General features: G+C 39.1%; 1 protein-coding gene across 1 annotated transcript in view; it reads left to right on the top strand.

Annotated features, from left to right (window-relative positions):
• The window catches only part of LOC128054398 (rho GTPase-activating protein 11A-like), a 78,346-nt gene that overhangs the window by 10,747 nt on the left and 49,214 nt on the right, over positions 1-18,385 (top strand). The window contains exons 7-10 of the mRNA XM_052647030.1: positions 922-996; positions 2,079-2,243; positions 4,684-4,813; positions 14,258-14,490. Coding sequence (XP_052502990.1) covers positions 922-996; positions 2,079-2,243; positions 4,684-4,813; positions 14,258-14,490 — 603 coding nt within the window. The remainder of the gene's footprint in view (positions 1-921; positions 997-2,078; positions 2,244-4,683; positions 4,814-14,257; positions 14,491-18,385) is intronic.

The following is an 18,385-nucleotide window of genomic DNA, read 5'->3' as shown; positions in this document are numbered from 1 at the left end:
TTGTTGAATGACTGAATAACATACTTAGAAGAATCTTTAGCTAGTTTGCCTATCTCCAAGGAGGCTTACACACACACACACACACACACACCCTACCCCCAACTAATCTATCATACTGCTGTCAAAGTCTCACACACACACACACACACACACACACACACACACACACACCCCCTACCCCCAACTAATCTATCATACTGCTGTCAAAGTCACACACACACACACACACACACACACCCTACCCCCAACTAATCTATCATACTGCTGTCAAAGTCTCACACACACACACACACACACACACACACACACACACACACACCCTACCCCCAACTAATCTATCATACTGCTGTCAAAGTCACACACACACACACACACACACACACACACACACACACACACACACACACACACACACCCTACCCCCAACTAATCTATCATACTGCTGTCAAAGTGCAGAAATGATGGTTTTGTTCCTTTTTGCCTTTGGAGAAGTTCAGATTCTTCAAAATTATATACAGCCTTGTTTTCCTAACACACAAGACTTATCTCAACCATATCCACTGTTCACTAGTTGCTCTAGCTGTATCAAACTCCTGGCTTCTAGTATACATACATTCTGTTTTTTCTTACATGCTTTTTCATATGCTAGTCACCTAGCCTGAATTCTACCTTCTACCTAATCAACACCTACAAGGTTTTATTTCCCTTTCCAAGCTTTCTCTCTTGGTGCCATTTCTTCCCTTCCTCAAAAGGTAATGATACCCTCTTCTATACTCTTTTATACATTGTACTCATTTTATACATTGTAGTTAGTTGTTTTATAGTTCATTCTATTTAATGTTTTCCTAATTATTTATGAGTTATTGATGAAAGATAGGCAGATGTTATAATTGATTATATTATATATGCCTTGCATTTCAGATTTTGTTAGTGGAGCATTAAATAAATTTAAATCTAACAGGACACCTTCTATTACACCTCAACAGGAAAGAATTGGTAGGTATTATATATTTTTATTTAATTGGACATTTATATATGTACAATATGGGCTTCCCTGTTAGCTCAGAGCGTAAAGAATCTGCCTGCATTGTGGGGGACCCAGGTTCTATCCCTGGGTCTAGTAGACCCCCTGGAGAAGGGAATGGCACCTGACTCCAGTATTCTCACTTGGAGAATCCCACGGACAAAGGAGCCTGGTGGGCCACAGTCCATGGGGTCACAAAGAGTCAAACATGACTGAACAACTAAATTTCACACTTTCATGTATATTATACAGAAATTAATTGTGATAATAATTACCTGATTTATTATGTTTAATCAATTCCAAGTGTAATTTTTAGTGGAGATATTGTACTATAACACTGTATTATGACATTGGATATAAATGTGATTACATATATAATTACATTGGATATGTTGAACCTAATATTATAGGTAAGAATTTATTTTAGTCTGTGTTTGTTTGTTTTAATTTTCTTGTTTTTCTTTTGAACTTTTAATTTTGTATTGGGGTATAGCCAGTTAACAATGTTGTGATAGTTTCAGGTGAACAGCGAGGGGACTCAGCCATCCATACATATGCAGAATTTTAGTCTCTTGTTATATCTGTGATCTTCTAAGTCATGTTCTTCCATTTGCAAGTGGGATGCTACTGAACATGTGAGACTGAAAAACTCAATCTCATTTTTACTTAGAACCAGAAAATTATTAGTGTTTGTTCCAGTTTTTTATTTTGATTTGCTTGTGGCTAAAATTATTTAACCTGGTAATAGAAAATTTGATTGTTTTCATTTTCCAGATTGAAGAGATTAATTGGTTAATAGTTATTATGAAAAGCAAAAATATTTAGATTAGTTTTAGTTTCAGCTGTTACTAAGAATCTTGCCTCTTTATAACTTGACTTTTTATTTTAAGTAGTTACATAGCATTAATTTAGTTATTAATGTATTTTTGATAATGCTAATGTAAACATCCCCCCATTATTGGTTAATTTTAAGTAATAGCTTTAGAAGAAGAAATTATATGAAGTGTTTGTATTTTTATCAACTCTGGGAGAAAAAACAAATTTTTTTTTTCAGCCCAGGTATCCATTTCACCAGCAATTCTTACACCAAATGCTAAGCGTAAACTGCCGGTAGATTCTCATGGTTTCTCAAGTAAGAAAAGGAAGTCCATCAAGCACAATTTTAACTTTGAGTTGTTGCCAGGTAATCTCTTCAGTAGCAGTTCTACACCAATATCAGGTAACAAATAGAATTTGTATAACTGGATTATAAACATTAACATGAGTGCTTATTCTGGACAAAGTGCTATTTCATAATAATTCCTTTAGGAGGCAGATTTTATTCTCTGTTTTGTCAAATCTCTGGATTTTGTAAAGTCCCCTAACTTTTAAAATAGACAGTGTGGTTCAGTATAATTAACATGTATGTGTGTGTGTTTTACTGCCTTGCCTGTTGAAAGCTATGGGTCGCTGTGAATAGGAATAGTACTGGAGCTCAGGTTTTACCTGATTGAATATCCTGAATTCTACTTTAGTTACTTCTGGATCTATGGCTGTGACTAGATTGCTGCCTTCTGTTGAATTGAGGTCACCAGCATTTGAGTGTCTCTGAATTCAGAGTGGGGGTGTTACCATTAATGTAATCATTGTGGGTTAGCTGGGGGGATGGGTAGTATTTTAAGTTTTATACTCAAGTAGCTTTTATAAAGGAGAAGGCAATGGCACCCCACTCCAGTACTCTTGCCTGAAAAATCCCATGGGCGGAAGAGCCTGATAGGCTGCAGTCGGACACGACTGAGCGACTTCACTTTCACTTTTCACTTTCATGCATTGGAGGAGGAAATGGCAACCCACTCCAGTGTTCTTGCCTGGAGAATCCCAGGGACGGGGGAGCCTGGTGGGCTGCCGTCTATGGGGTCGCACAGAGTTGGACACGACTGAAGTGACTTAGCAGCAGCAGCTTTTATAAAAAGCCTTTAGCTTTAACATCATTCCTTATGGCATGGATTCCACGTCCCTTTACCAGCCCAGTCATTTTATTCTGAATGAACTGCACGTTCCTAATGTGGCCAACCAGAGCCTCCAGAGAAAAATAAAATCACACTAATTTGAATACCAGGTTTAGTGTGATCTTGGATTGTTAGTGTGATCTTGGATTGGCTTGGCCCTTTAACATGTATGTGTAGAATACAAGTTGGCTCATATTAAACTGTGATCAACCCCAAATGAAATGAAGCTCTAAGCCCAGAGTCTTCCATCTCATATTTGTCTCACATTTAGTCAAAATGTGAGTGGTCTCAGATTCTTTTAGATTTTCTTTGTTTTCAGACAATGTTAAGAGTCCTACTTTGAATTTGTTAGCTGGATTATGAGGTCTTCTTCCCAAAAGCCTCTGTTTTGTTTCCAAAAGCTTTACATTTTACTTGTCTGTTTTATTTTAAAAGATGAACAGATTAGCAACTTGTTCTCTGTAGTCCTTCAGGTTCTCTATGGTTCATTAAAGTGTAATGATAAGAACTCTGAAGCTATGTCTGTAGTTCTTCCAGTGTTTACAGGTTGGAAATACAAGCTTTAACTTAGTATATTTTTAATGTTCAGAGAGTTTTCCACTTTGGAGGACTATTTCCAAATGGCAGATGTGCATCAGAGTTCTTGCCTTTGTTTATTAGCAACACAGTATCTTCCCCAGGAAACAAACCTCCTTCTCTCCAAGCTCCTGACCCCAGAATAAAGCTACCTGAGTCACATTTGATATATCCTATAGCCTCCAAGCTTTTTTTTTTTTTTAAGGCAAATGCACCTGAAACGTCACTATAATGGAAAACTCTGGGGACCTATGTAAATTCTTCATCAGTACCAGCAGAAGGTTGAGAGGGTTCATGTTCACTGAGTGTATCCTGGGCAATATTCAAACACAAGTCAAATGTATATGGAGCCTTTGTTCATAAGTCATAATACTTTTCCCCTAATTTTTTTCACTATAGTTGGTTTCATGATACAGTCTTAAATAACTTTATCAAAATGAGCTGTTGTAACCTCCAGTTGTTAGCATGGAACATGGCAGTAACCATGTGGTTAGATGTGTGTTATGGGTCATCAGTTTTTGTCAAAAATATTGGACAAATTGCACTCTAGAGTCAGATAGACAGCAGGTTGACTAGCAGGTGCATACTGCATACTCAGACACTAAATTGTTTTCCAGTAGTTCATTTTTGATAATGGCATTAATTAATCTTATGCACCAGGCTCTGTGCTAGACATCTTATATACATTATAGCAATACTTATATTCACCATAAAAATCCAAATTTAGAGCCTAAAGCCATTTAGTTAGTGGTGGACAAACTCAAAGTCTGTCTCAAAAGCTTATTTCTCTAATCTGCAACAGTGCCCACCTCTCCCTTGTAAGTACTGAGTTTGATGTAAAACCCTAATATAAAAATAATGGTGAATCTGACCTTTAATTGGCAACTAAAAAGAAATTGATACTTTTTTTTTCTTTTTTAGTTAACTTGAGTTATTTGACCCTTGAAGATTCTAACCAAAAATTATATGATTTTGTTATTGTTTAGAAGTGGAAATTAAGACTTTAAATCTAATTGCTGTTAATATTTTAAACTTTGAAAAGAAAATAAGTATGTGTGAGTATGTATGGTCTGTCACATGTGGTTGTTTTTATAGTTCACTGTGATACAAGCCCGGAAGGGTCATCCCAGAGTTCATTCTCTCCTGTCGCCATCAGTGGAAACCATTTGGTCAGTACAAATGTGCTAAGGCGAAGTAAAAGGCTTGCAAGCAAAAAGGTTTGCAGGTAAGTTATCCAGGTTGGGTAAAATTTGATATATATACTTAAAAAATATTTTGTCTTTCTATTGAGAATCATATTTGAATAATAATTTTTTAAAATTCCCTTTGCCTTTATAGTCTCATTAATCTAGGGCCTATCCTCCAGAGAAAGATTCCTAATTTGAGTCCATTTTGCCTGTTTAAAATCCTGTTTTATGTTGATGTGGGTAATTTTTAAGTTTCCTGTTAATATAAAAAGCTAGTCTAATGATTCTGGTTTATAAGTGACTAAACTCTTGTGATCAACAGAAAAGATTATTTTTTATGCAGATACAATGTGTTCATGTATGATATCTTAAACCTAAAAAATTATTACTCTGTTCAGTTACTAACAGTGTGATTTGCTCTGGGCTTTCAAACTTTATTTTGTAGGCATTTCTCTAGTTCTTATGCTGTAAACTGATGTTTTTAATTTCACTCTTTCTAGGGTGGAATCAGGAAAAGCAGGCTGCTTCTCTCCTAAAATCAGCCGTAAAGAAAAGGTTCGAAGATCTCTTCGTTTGAAATTTAATCTAGGGAAAAATAGCAAAGATGGAGTAAGTGTCTTTCACCATTTCACTGCTATTTATATTAGTGTAAAGCTGAAGACTTGATGCTAAAAGATCCTCTTAACCCTGTCTCTCCTCCATCTCCTGCCCTGTTCTCAACTCTTCTTTGTACCAAGCATTTACACTTGAGCTGTTATCTCCAGTTCCTCCTTTTCTATCTTCCTGAGATCAATTCCAGTGACGCTTCCATCCCAAACTCTCCCTGAAATAGACCTCGCAAGATTACTCATGAATTCAGCACTGCCCAAACAGGCGGACTCAATCCATCAGCAGCATGTGACCCAGCTAATGACTTGCTCTTCTTTGGCATATTTTCTTTCCTCGCTTCAAGGACATTTTGATTTTCTTCCTTCTTTGCCAGTTACTTTTCTAATTCCTTTATATTGGAGTACCCAAAAAGCTTTGCCCTTGGATTTTTTCTCACTCCACTCACTCAAGGTGATCATCAGCTCAAACTAAATATCGTGTATTTACTTAGGGCTTCAAATTTGTATCTCTAGCCCAAATTGCTCTCCTGAACAACTTGACTGCTTAACATTTACCTATTTGACCTCCCAGTTGGGAGGTACTGACATCTTAATAGAGCTCCCGAGATGCATTTGTTCACTGCTGTTATTTCTCTACTCCTCCCTGTCTCTCCAACCCATGCATCTACCTGCAGTCTTCACCATCTCAGTTATGGGAACTTATTCTTCCAAGCACTAAGGCCAAAAACCATGCAGACATTCTTACTTTGTCTCACACATACCATCTAAACCATTAGGGAATCCTGTCTAACTTCTGCTTCCAGAGTCTATCCAGACTGACCACTTTTCATAGCACTTTATTTCTAACTTTTTGAGTTATGTCATGTAAAACTTAAATTACTACAATAAGTTCCTACTACCTGCTTCTACTTTGCTGCAATACTAGAGCCAAAATTATCCCCTAAAAAGCAGAGTTAAATTATGTCACCCCTCTTTTCAGAACCCTCCAGTGGCTCCCTGCTTCACTTTCAGGAAAAAACAGAAGTCAAAGTTCTTACACTGACTTGCAGTGCCCCACATGGTCTGTTCCTGGCCTCCCTCTTGGAGCTCTCCTCCCTATTCATCTGACTTCATTCACTTTTGCCTCTTTGTGATTTCTTGAATGTGCCAAACCTTGCATCAGCATTAGGGGCTGCAGTGGCATTTTCCTCTCCTTGGAGTGTTCATTCCCCTTATATGTTCTCACTCTGTTTTCTTTATTCACAAATCATCTTCAGATCAATGTATTTAAAATTGTACCTCCCCCCGGCCACAAAAAATTATACCCTGACCCTTCACCACTCCATATCCTTCTTACCCTGTTTCACTTTTCCTTCTAGCACTTTTCATCTTATGTATTGTATATTGTACATTATAATTTATTGTCTATCTTATTCTGGTCTAAATCTCCCCATCAAGAATGTAAATTCCATGAGGGTAAGATTTTGGTCTGTTTTTGTTTTCTTTCACTCTTATGAACAGTCCTGGGCACATAATCACCACAAAAAGATTTTTTAAGTTAATGTATTAGGCTGTTTTTATTTTAGATCATAATATATCCACTAATAGCCAGTCAAATGCTTATAATTTCCATCAGTATGTATGCAAATATATTGTTTGCTATAAAATTATTCCTAATTTATATATATCTACCTTTTAAAATTAGCTATAGAGGATTTTGATAACTACAAAACAATAGTTTGTCTTAATATTTTGAATTAACTAGGTTTATTTCTTAACCAAAACTTTTTCAATTTTTTCTGTACAGAATGAGTGTTCTGGTGTCAATAGATCTGAAAATGTTGGTCGACGACTTGCAAATCAACAAAGTTTAAAAAATAGGATTGACTCTGTAAAAACAGGTCTGCTTTTCAGCCCAGATACTGATGAAAGATTAACAAAGAAAGGTATGTTTACATGATATTGGTAGAGTTTTACCCCAAAAACCTACTTTAATTTTTTTTTTTTTTAGTTTTCTTTCCATTTTATTGAGATAATTGACATATAACCTTTAGTTGCTTTTTTAATGATAAAATGTATTAAGTACTTTACTGTTCTATAAATTGAAAAATCATGTTTGAATAGTGAAAATATTTGAATTGGAGTGTATGTTTGTATGAACAGTTGGATCTTTACAATGTAAATACAAAAAGGTTTAATATTTATACACTAAAAAATTACTTTTTTGTATTGACTTGTTATTTTTTTATCCACACTTTAAACTTTTTATTTTGTATTGGAGTATAGCCAGTTAACAATGTTGTGGTAGTTTCAGGTGAGCTGCAAAGGGACTCAGCCATACATATATATCATAAAAATTTATTTTTAATACAAATCTAATTTATTGGAATTAAATGCTTAGTATTTCATTTATGTATTTGAATAACATTTCAAAAGTAAGTCAAATATAAGTTTAAAAACACTGAACTGCTTTATTTTAGGTTCGAAAAAGATCAGTAAGTCGGAGGAAAACTTATTAACTCCAGAGCGACTAAGTGGAACAAATTACCGGATATCTTGGATAGGACCTAGTAATTCAGATTTTCAAGTAGATGGAAATGAAGCTTCTCCAATAGATGGAACTCTTGAGGTGGAGAACTCTTCTTTGGAGCCTGATATGATGGTTGAAAAGTCCCCTGTTAGTTCATACGAGCTCACCCCTCCTAATGTACACAGTAAGCACAGTAACAACATAACTGGCAGCTCTCTTAGTGGTGATGAAAATAACTTGACCACAGAAACTGTGGTGAAAATTCAGAAAGCATTTTCTGAATCTGGAAGTAATCTTCATGCATTGATAAATCACAAGCAGTCATCATTAACTAATGTGGAGAAAGTAAAATTCAATGAAACATCTTCTACCAAAGGTAGCCCAGAGAAAAATCTCTTGGAAACTAATTTGACTGTGATAGAATCAAATGGACACCATACCAGTAACGATGAAGAGAGCTTTTCAGAAAGAGACTTCTCACTACATCAGCCTCAAATATCGGATAGAGAAGCCACTATAAAATGTTACTCAACTCAAATGAAGATACAACTAGAAAACAACATTCATTTGAATATACCAACAGATTATTTAAGCAAGCAGGAGTTGCGCAGTGATGAACATGTAGGGAAACAAGAGTCCCCAAGGGATACCCTCAATACTAAATTAAAGGAGCATGAAAATTTGATTGAAGAGAACTTATTGAAACACACAGCTTCTAGGGAGGTTGTGGCTAGCACCTCTTCCTTGGAACAGAGCACGTGCAGTAGCGCAAACCTGTCAAAACCTGGTCCTGAGGAAATCATTAAACAGCAGTCACTGGTGGAAACACGTGATGAAACGGTTTCTGAATGTTTACAAATGACAGAGCATGGAAGGGTTTCAGACCACATACAGTGGTTTAACAGGCTCTCTTTAAATGAACCAAATAGGACAAAAGTTAAGTCACCTCTTAAGTTTCAGCGTACGCCTGTCCGTCAGTCAGTGAGAAGAATCAATTCTTTGTTGGAGTATGGTGGACAACCTCCAAGGCGTAAATTAGTGAGTCTTGGTGATACTGCTTCTCCTCTGGTTAAATCAGTGAGCTGTGAGAGTGCTCTTCCCTCTTGTGTAGAAAGTATGACAAAAGATTCTTCCCATCCATGTACCAGATCAGGTCCTAAAGAACAGAAGTCATCTTGCAAGCAGTCAAATATTGATATGATTTCAAAGTCAAGCATGGAGGTAACTTCTACATCTTTCTTACAAATGAAGAGGCACTCACACTCTGTGAATGCTTCTCTTGGGTCCACCAGAGTTTGTAAACAAGAAGTGATACCTAATAGGCAAATTAAGGTTCCCTTGGATGATCTAACAAACCATGATATAGTAAAATCTATTGTAAGTAATGATAAGGTCTTTCCCCCTGGCATAAGCAGCAGGGTTCTTAGAAAACCATCAGAAAAAGAGAGGATCTGGTATAAAGGTTCTCCAAAAAATCCTATTGGAAAAGTTCAACTGCTACCAACAAGTAGACCTGTAGACTTATAGTTGGTAAATGGTGTACTTGTCATTAATGTATATAAAATTATCAATTGGTGATATGACTTGCAAGCTAATTGATGTGTTTGTAGCTCAGGATGATTGTTATGTGATGAATTTAATTTCATTGTACAAGGAACTTGAATTCTTGTTTTTCTTAATTATGGCAATATTTAAGCTGTCTTTAATTTTATTGTGATCTCTTAAAGCAGAGGTTACACTTTACTTTTTTAAAGAAATTGTTGACTGGGTTTATAAGAAGTTAATTTTTGAGAATTGGTTGAATTTTATTTTTTAACGTGATAGAGTGGAGTGAGTTGTGCTGATTTCTTGTTACTCCTAGGTCAAATGAGGTTTCTCCAAGAAATCTCAACACATAGAGGGAGAGATAAGCCCTGCAGATCTTATTTCTCAAATTCCATTAATGTTCAGTGTCTTTAAAAATCCCTAGAAGTTTGCTTCAATAGCATTTTAATCCTTTGTTCCTTTTGGATGTAATTAGGTTTATATTGCCTGTAGATGTGACAGTGTGTTCCCTTGAACTAAGAATAATGGCCAATGCAGAATGATAATGACTCAAGTGTGCTCATATAGTATGAGGCTGCAGAAATAACAGATGACTTTTAAGCCATACTATATTTGTAAAGTTCATTTGCACAATACATTTGTATCTGTTTTGTCCAATATAGAATTTAAAATTTTTTAAGAAGGAGTAATTAAGGTTGGAAGATTTTAATCAAAGTGATTGCTTGTATGCAGATGCTTGGTTTTAGACTTTGAAGTGGTTGATACGCCTCTGTACATTTACCTTGGATTCTTACAAGAACCTGTGATGGTTTTGTCATGTGTGTAAATGTTATTTATTTAGCATAGGCATTAAAGATAACTCTCTGGAAAATGACTTGCCTGAGACTCTAATGAAATTCAAAGTACCTTTTAGAATTTGATCCAAATTGTCAAGCTAATCTATCTAAATTGATATTTAAATTATTAGAAATAACAAAGTTTTAAGGACAGAATACTATCAATAGTAGAGTGTATCTAAGTTTTAGAAGAAGGAATATGCATGCAGAATCAATCACTAAAGACAGTTTTGCAGGTCAGGTGTTAGAATGCCACAGTCAAAGGTGAGGGCAGAACAGAACCACACTGCACACCACTCAGAACCACCAGGCAGCATGAACATGTGGGAGGAATTGAAAGTCATCAGAGGTCTGCTTTACCAAGTCCTCCTTGATAGCAGTGCATCTTATTTAAAAGCTAGTTCCTATTTCTGTAATCACTACCTAGGAATTGACCCTTTCTCAGAATTAGGAAGTATTATTTATTATATAAAGACTAAAATCTATAGATAGAAACATCATGTTTACCTGACATCAAAACAGGTTTTTAATACAGGTATGCATTTCTGTTGATGGTATTTCTAATAGTAAGTGGATATAGAAAATATTCTTAAATTCTGAGATGTTTGTTGTTGCAAGCAGTTTTTTTTAACTTTATTTTTAAAAATGTATTAATGTCCTTTGATTTCCATGGGAGTAGGTGAAATGTTGAACTGGAAGCCTAATTCAGTAAGAAGACAAGAAATTAACTGTACAAATCACCGGAATCAGTGGATTTTCTGAGAGATTAATAATAAAAGATATTTATTAAGAAAAAAAAACTACCCACATGTCACTCCATTTTTTGTTAGCTGAAAGCTGCAGTACAGAGTAAAGGATTATGCAGGTGCAAAGCTTGGAGATGTGGTAACTGGAGAGTTGGGAAAGTTGAGTTTTAGACTTGATTTAGTATTTGTGTTTTCATTTTTTCTTAGACAATATAGAGATAATGTTTTTAATCTCATGGGGATATTTAATCATATGATATACAAACATACTTAAAAGTCTGGACATGTGCAGTAACTCCAAAACCTATTTTCATTTTATTCTTACAAGTAAATAAAAATCTAATACTAATTTGGTTATTATGGGCAACAAAAAATACAGTTATACATAGAACTTAATAGATAGCTTGGCAACATTCTAAAATCACTAAAAATTTTTGATAAAAGATTTTGAAAATCATCAAGCCCAGGATGTTTTGTTTTTAGAATATAAAATTTCACATGAAGCGTGAACAGTGTATTTGGTCAGATTTCCATTCAACACAAAGGCAGCCAATTATAATGGCATTTCTGTTTTTCTAGGCACAAAATGAAGATAATAGTGAAACATTAAAGTAAAACTTAGAATTGGAAAAAGCTCTCATTATGTGTGAATAATAAATATTAAACTCCAGCATGGTCTTTAAGCCTAGAACCAATGGACAATATATTTGTTATTTTGCGCTGTTAGCATGCACTGAAATAAAAAGCTGGAAGCATAGAGCATCCCTGGAAGAAAAGGTACTGGGAAGGAGGTTGGCTTCAAACCAAAAGGTCACGGATGAATTTTGCAGGCCCCTCTTCATTATGTAAAGTTGCTGTAGATGATAATGGGTTTGGGGACAGAACAAGGATACAGAATTCTGGATTCTAACCTCATCAAGGTGTTCACTCTGAGATCTCCAAGTACTTTACTCATCCCCAGTCTTGATGAAAGAAATCGAAATACTTATATTCATCCTATGGTTTTACATTTCAATTCTTGTGTTTGAAAAGAATAAAAATGGATACATTTTCCGATGTGCAGAGTGAATGATTTCTCTTCAGGCAAAAGAAATCTTAGGTGATAGCTGGTGTGGAAGTTTAGAGATAACAATCAGAACTAATAGTCCTAGAGGTTTTCCTGTGGTTTTGGATTATCACTTTAACAGAAATTTAGCGCATCTTGTATTAAATATCTCCATAGTTTTCCTGCTCAATGAAAAGTCTTCTGTAGGCACTCAATATACCTGATCACTGCCATCATTAAAGGTTCTTAAGGCCTCAAATTTTGTTTGTCTTTCCTATCGGTGCCCCAGTGCCTGTTCGTCTTAAAGCTAAAAGACGTTTAAAAAGCTGAAAGGTGGCTAAATTAAAGGTGCGCTATTGCGAATGAAGGACAGAAGTGGGGAGGCATCTAGCGCATTGTTTAGATAATTGCTTGAGAAAAGGTTCGTTACTTCCATAGGGGTCGACAGAGGAAGAGGGCGTCGGGGAGATGTGTACGTGGAATGCGTGGGCGGAAGGCCCCCGGCTTCTGGGTTGCCTTCTGGGGAGTCCTGGCCAGGCAGCCTCCACCTGCTGGAGGAGGGACGGGGCGGGGCTAAAGTGAGGAGGGAGGTGACGCACGAGCGACCCAGATCGCCCCGCTTCTCGCCCGACCCCCACCGAGGCCCAGACCGCGGCAGGCTCCTCCGGCTGCAGCTCGGTGAGTCCTTCGCTGATGCCAGCTCAGACCTCAGCCTGACGCCCACCCGAGACAGACGGGTTCTTCGCGATCGGGAGCGGGGAGGGCGCCCTGCTGAAATCCTTGAGCTGGAGGCTGGGGGCAAACAAAAGATGGATGCGAAAATCGGAGGGTCGGCTCCAAATGAGAGGGAAAGAGTCGGGAGGAAGAAGGTTGGGTAGCTCATCAAATCTGAACGATGTTGGCTGGAGGTGTAAATGAAACAAAGACATCCTGCATGCAGAGCCGGGGAGGGAAAGACGGAGATGGCCGGAGAGGCGGATGCCTGCCTCTGGCCTTTTAGTCAGATTGCGGGCTCTGCTTGTCACAGCTCTTTGTAGAACAAGGTTTTACATCTGAGAGTGGCTTCTTAAAACCCTTTCCTTTACAGAAATAGAATTTGGGGGTTATGAGTATTTCCGTTTCAGGGGAGAAATGCACACCGCCACCATCTCTGCCAGCTCCCAGAGAAGGATGGGTAGAAGAGGGTTTGCAGGGCCCCTGCCTGAGGTGTCCGCCCTAAGGTCCAGCAGCTGCAGAAGGAATCTGTGAATATTTGTTCTCTTGTTCTGCAGGCTTCTGGTTGCATCGAAGCCAACGTTCAGGACAGGTTGACTCCCCAGATTTTCACCTTCTCTTTCACTTGTTCTGTTTTCTCTCATCACCTTTCGATTGCCCCAATTCCAACCTCCAAAACAGTGAGATAATATTGCCAACATAATAACAGCAGTCTGGGGGTCTCTGTGCCTGGCACTGTCCTCAGTGCTCTTGCATGTGCTCCCACACTTATCCTCACAGTGACCCTAAAAGACAAATGCTTTTCTCGTCCGTTTTTGCAGAGAAGGAAGCTGAGGCATGTGCTCACGATCCCCTGCTCCCGTTTGGTGCAGCAAGCAGCCCTCATCTTCCTTCCCAGATTGCAGGGCAGGCCTGAGCTGTGTATATCTTCATCCCCACCCAGGATCTCAAGTGTATCCCATGTTTGCTAAGCTAAGATGGTCTCTTCTACCAGCCCCGAGCTTTCTGTGCTTCTTTACCATGTATGTCTTCCAACTCCTTCCCATGAGCCTTTTCTTCCCCAGGACTAGGAAAGCCAAGATGTCACTCTCCCTGTCCCTTTCTCAAGATTGAAGCAAAGTTTTGTTGTTTGTTTCTGTTTAAAAGCAGGAGAGAGTGGTGGTGTAGGAATGGTGCAGAACTTCCAGAGAGCTATAATGACAATAAAAAATGACAGAACTGCCATCATAGTCTAGTCTTTCCCAGGATGTGAGGACACAGGGAACTGGCCATCTCGGACAGTTTTGTTTCTTTAATACCTTCTCACAATTGATGTCCTGGGTAGCGTGGACATGTAAGGCCTAAGCAAACCCTTAACAATTTTCACTGCGGTCTCTCTCTGGGCAGTCCTTGAATCACTTCCTGGAGGGAATCACATGATTGCATCATCACAGCTGACGATTGTGGCCAATGGATCTGTGTGTGGTCTTTTCTCTGCAGGTTAAAAATGGTCTCCAGGATGGTTTCTACCATGCTGTCTGGCCTGGTGTTATGGCTGACGTTTGGATGGACTCCAACAGCTGCTTATAGCCCAAGGACCCCAGACCGGGTCTCGGAAACAGATATCCAGAGGCTGCTCCATGGTGTGATGGAGCAGCTGGGCATTGCCAGGCCGCGGGTAGAGTACCCAGCACACCAGGCCATGAACCTTGTGGGCCCACAGAGCATCGAAGGTATTTGCTGTGTTCTACCAGTTAGTTTCTATCATTGCTGTTGTTCCGTTGCTAAGTTGTGTCTGACTGTTTGCAACTCCATGCATGGACTGTAGCACACCAGGCTTCCCTGTCCTCCAGTATTAGCAGTTTCTATTAGCACTAAAATAATTAATACATATTGAAGAAACTCTACTTTCTCCCTGTTTTCCCTTTCTTATACTATATAGCATATACATGCAGACACATAAGAATATGTCCTGTGAGAACAGCGACCTTATCTCATTCACAGCTGTAGCCCTAGCATCTAGCACAAAGCCTGATACATCAGTATTTATCAAGTGAATGAAGAAACATCTAGTGTTGTCACTAAAAAAAGATTAGAACCCAGATCCCACATCTTCTCCCCAAACTGATCTTTGGGAAATTGTATCCCCAACTGCCTATCTCTGAGCCACTGCCAGCCTGTATTTGTAAAAGATCTTCAAAATATAGGACCTAAAGGATCTGACTTGATTCTTAAGGAGGACATCAGATAAACCCAGAAGGAGCCAATGACGTACTGGCATTAAGACTTTAGGTCAAAAACTTAAAAAATATATCTTAAAGTATAACAAATGTTAATTTAATTGTTTCATGGTGGTAAGACCATTGCCCCCTTGAGTTTTCCTGAGTTTCTGGCAATATATTTTTAATACTTTTATTAGAAAGTGGTACTTTTTTGCTTAGCGCTTTATTTATAGAGAATTGGAGTCTAGGTCCTGAGCAGCTTTTAAGAGCAGGTGCCTTATTTCCATGCCTGGCTTTCTCTCTGATTCTGAATGTTCTCTTTCTCCACTGAGCTGGAGCCCTAGAGCCAGAGCATGGTTGATTTCATTTGAACACAAGAGAACCCAAGTGCACAGGAGTGGGTCTGAAGAAAACATGTGAATTCTGTCTCTGAGTTTTGTCAAAACACACATCCAGCAAATGCTATTTCTTGTACATCAATTTTGTATAATTTTGCCTAAGTCCATAATTTCTTACAACAGCTATCTGCCTTGAGGGTCCAGGGAATGCCGTGGATATTGTTGACATATGATTCTCATTTCTGTCGTGTTACCCATAGTTCTAAGCCACTGAGTAAAACTAACTCCGTGGGATTGTTGTCTGTGTGACTGACATTTGATTTCAGGAGTGGATTAACGCAGATGACTTGAATCAACAGCGTGCCAGCCTAGCACAGGGCTTGAGGTGGAACAAATCAAACAGAGCTTCACACCACCCCTTCTGGGGTGAATCTAAATCCTGCCCAGCACCTGCTGCTACCTCTGGCTTCAAACATACCTACCCATTTCAGACCGGCTCTTTCAAGACAGTGAATATCTGCCCCTTTAACCATAAGTGCTGTTTAGTCACCCAGCTGTTGTCATGGAGACAGTTTCCCAGGTTTCCGTTAATACTGGAAGCCTGATCATCTGTGCAGAAGAGAAACAGCAAATCCCTGGACATCAGCAGCCTGTGTTTATCCAGAGCCTCCTTACCTTCACTCAGCAGCCAGCTGTTTGGCACCTGCTCTGTGCCCGCCACCGTGCAGGAGGCTCTGAGACAGCTCTGTTCTAGAGGATTCTTGTCTGGGATTAGGGGTGAGGAGAGGTGATTACAGTGTGTCAGGGCCAGTGTTTTAACAGATATACAGGCAAGGTGCTACCATGGGAGTGAAGAACAAAGCATAACTTATTCTGCTTGGGTGTAGATGGAGGTGGTGGCTTTAGAGAAATGCTTCTTTGAAGAAGCAATGTTTGAACTGGGTTTTGAAGTTTGAATAGGAATTCATCAGGGAATGGCAAGTGAAAAGGCACAGAGATAATGAAAGTGTGGCTTAGAACAATTCAGAATCAAAAACTGTTTTTATTACCCTTGGGGTAATGTGAGGTCATGAGCTTCCCAGGTGGCCCCAGTGGTAAAGAACCCACCTGGTGCAAGGGATGTAAGACATGTGGGTTCCATCTCTAGGTTGGGAAGATCCTCTGGAGGAGGGCATGGCAACCCGCTCAGTATTCTTGCCTGGAGAATCCCAAGGACAGAGAAGCCTGGTGGGCTGGAGTCCACAGGGTCACACAGCGTCAAACACAAATGAAGCGCCTTAGCGTGTGTGCAGTGTGATGTCATAGCCATGTTGGCTCTCTTCTAACAGTGTCTGTGGAAGGTATGAATACCAGCTTGTGTTCGAGATTTCTGTTACTGTGAAAAATTTATCAGACATTTAGCAGCTTAATACAACCCTTACTTGTTACGCCAGAGTTTCCTTTAGTCAGGAGTCGGGCATGGGTTAGCAGGGCCCTTGGCTTGGAGTCTCATCAGGCTGAAATCTCGGTGTTGACAGGAGATGCACTGCTGGCTGGAGCTTGGGGTTCTTTTCCAAACTCATCTAGGTTTTCGGCAGAATTCAATTTTCTGCTCTTGTGGGACCAAGGCCCCTTTCTCTGGTTGGCTGTCAGCGGGGTCCCTCAGGTTGGTTGTAAGCGTCTCACAACTTGGCAGCTTACTTTCTCAAAGCCAGAGGGAGACTGTCCCTTTAGTCTGCTAATCATCATTCAGTATAATTATAGGAGTGATGGTCCCTTTATCTTTGTCATTTGTCAACAGAGTGATAGTCCACTGTGTTCCCAGGTCTCACCCACGCTCGAAGGCAGAGGGTTCATGTGCACCAGCAGGTGGGAATCTTGGGGCGGGCGGGGGGGTCATCATAGAATTCTGCCTATTACAGCTTGAATGCAAACTAACAGAGAAAATAGTCCAAAGACTTTAGAGGGAAGAGGAAACAAAGTGACTTGTTTCCTGTTGTGGACTTTGCCATTTAAGTTATCGCATGGTCTAATATTTTCTTATGTGAGTTTGTGACTGTTTCAACTCACTTGTTTACTTGCATTCTCTCTGCTCAGACGATCATTCCTGCTAATTCCCAGGGGCCTGAAAGATGCATGGGTTATCTTCCATATACCTTCAACATTTATTTTAGTATTTTGTTATGAAGGACCAAGTTAGAAAGGTTTTCTAATTTTTATAGGAAGAATACCCAGAATATAAATACAAAAAACCTCAAGATGAGAGCAGGGAGGCTGGTGTGGCTGCAGTTTCAAAGTCATCCGCTCAGAGAGGCCTGCCCAACTGCCCAGAGTAGCTCTCCCCATTCTCTGCCATGGTGCCCTTTTGTATTTTTTAAACTCTAGCGTTTAAAAAAACTTATAATGAATGTTTGTTTCCTTGCTTCTTTATTGTCTGTCTTCCCACTGGACTGTCAGTTCCATGAGGCCGCATCTTTTGTTTACTGCTTTATACCCAGACACATCGTAGGCACTTGGTAAATATTTGAAGAACGAATGTGTATTTGAATAAATATTTAAAAACTCAATATATCTGGCAGTGGGCTGCCCAGGTGGCTCAGAGGGTAAAGAATCCACCTACAACAAAAGAGGCATGGTTCAATCCCTGTGTTCGAAAGATCCCCTGGAGAAGGAAATGGCAACCCCCTCCAGTATTCTTGCCTGGAGAATTCCATGGACAGAGGAGCCTGGAGGGCTACAGTCCATGAGGTTGGAAAAGAATTGGATACAACTTCGAACAACAACATATCTGGCAGCAGTAAGTATATGAGTATAGAATTTATATTCTATTTGACACTTGGGTCTCTTGAGACTTCTTCCCCTTAAGCTCAAGGAAAATATTCCATTTCTGTTCTCTCTTTTAAAAATCAGGAACTCAGTGGTAATGTGCTCGTCAAAAGGTCTGTTTACTTTGACTATGACTGATCACCAGGGTGCAACTTTCCTACCTTCTGTACAGGGGCGTATTGAGAAATGGGGGCTTTTTGCAGTTATGGAACGAACCCAGCAGAGGGCCTACTAGACCTGAAGCATATAGATGTAAGAGGACT

The sequence above is a fragment of the Budorcas taxicolor genome, chromosome 10 (genome assembly GCF_023091745.1).
Source record: "Budorcas taxicolor isolate Tak-1 chromosome 10, Takin1.1, whole genome shotgun sequence".
In the NCBI taxonomy this organism is placed as follows: domain Eukaryota; kingdom Metazoa; phylum Chordata; class Mammalia; order Artiodactyla; family Bovidae; genus Budorcas; species Budorcas taxicolor.
This window is presented reverse-complemented; position numbering and strand designations above follow the sequence as displayed.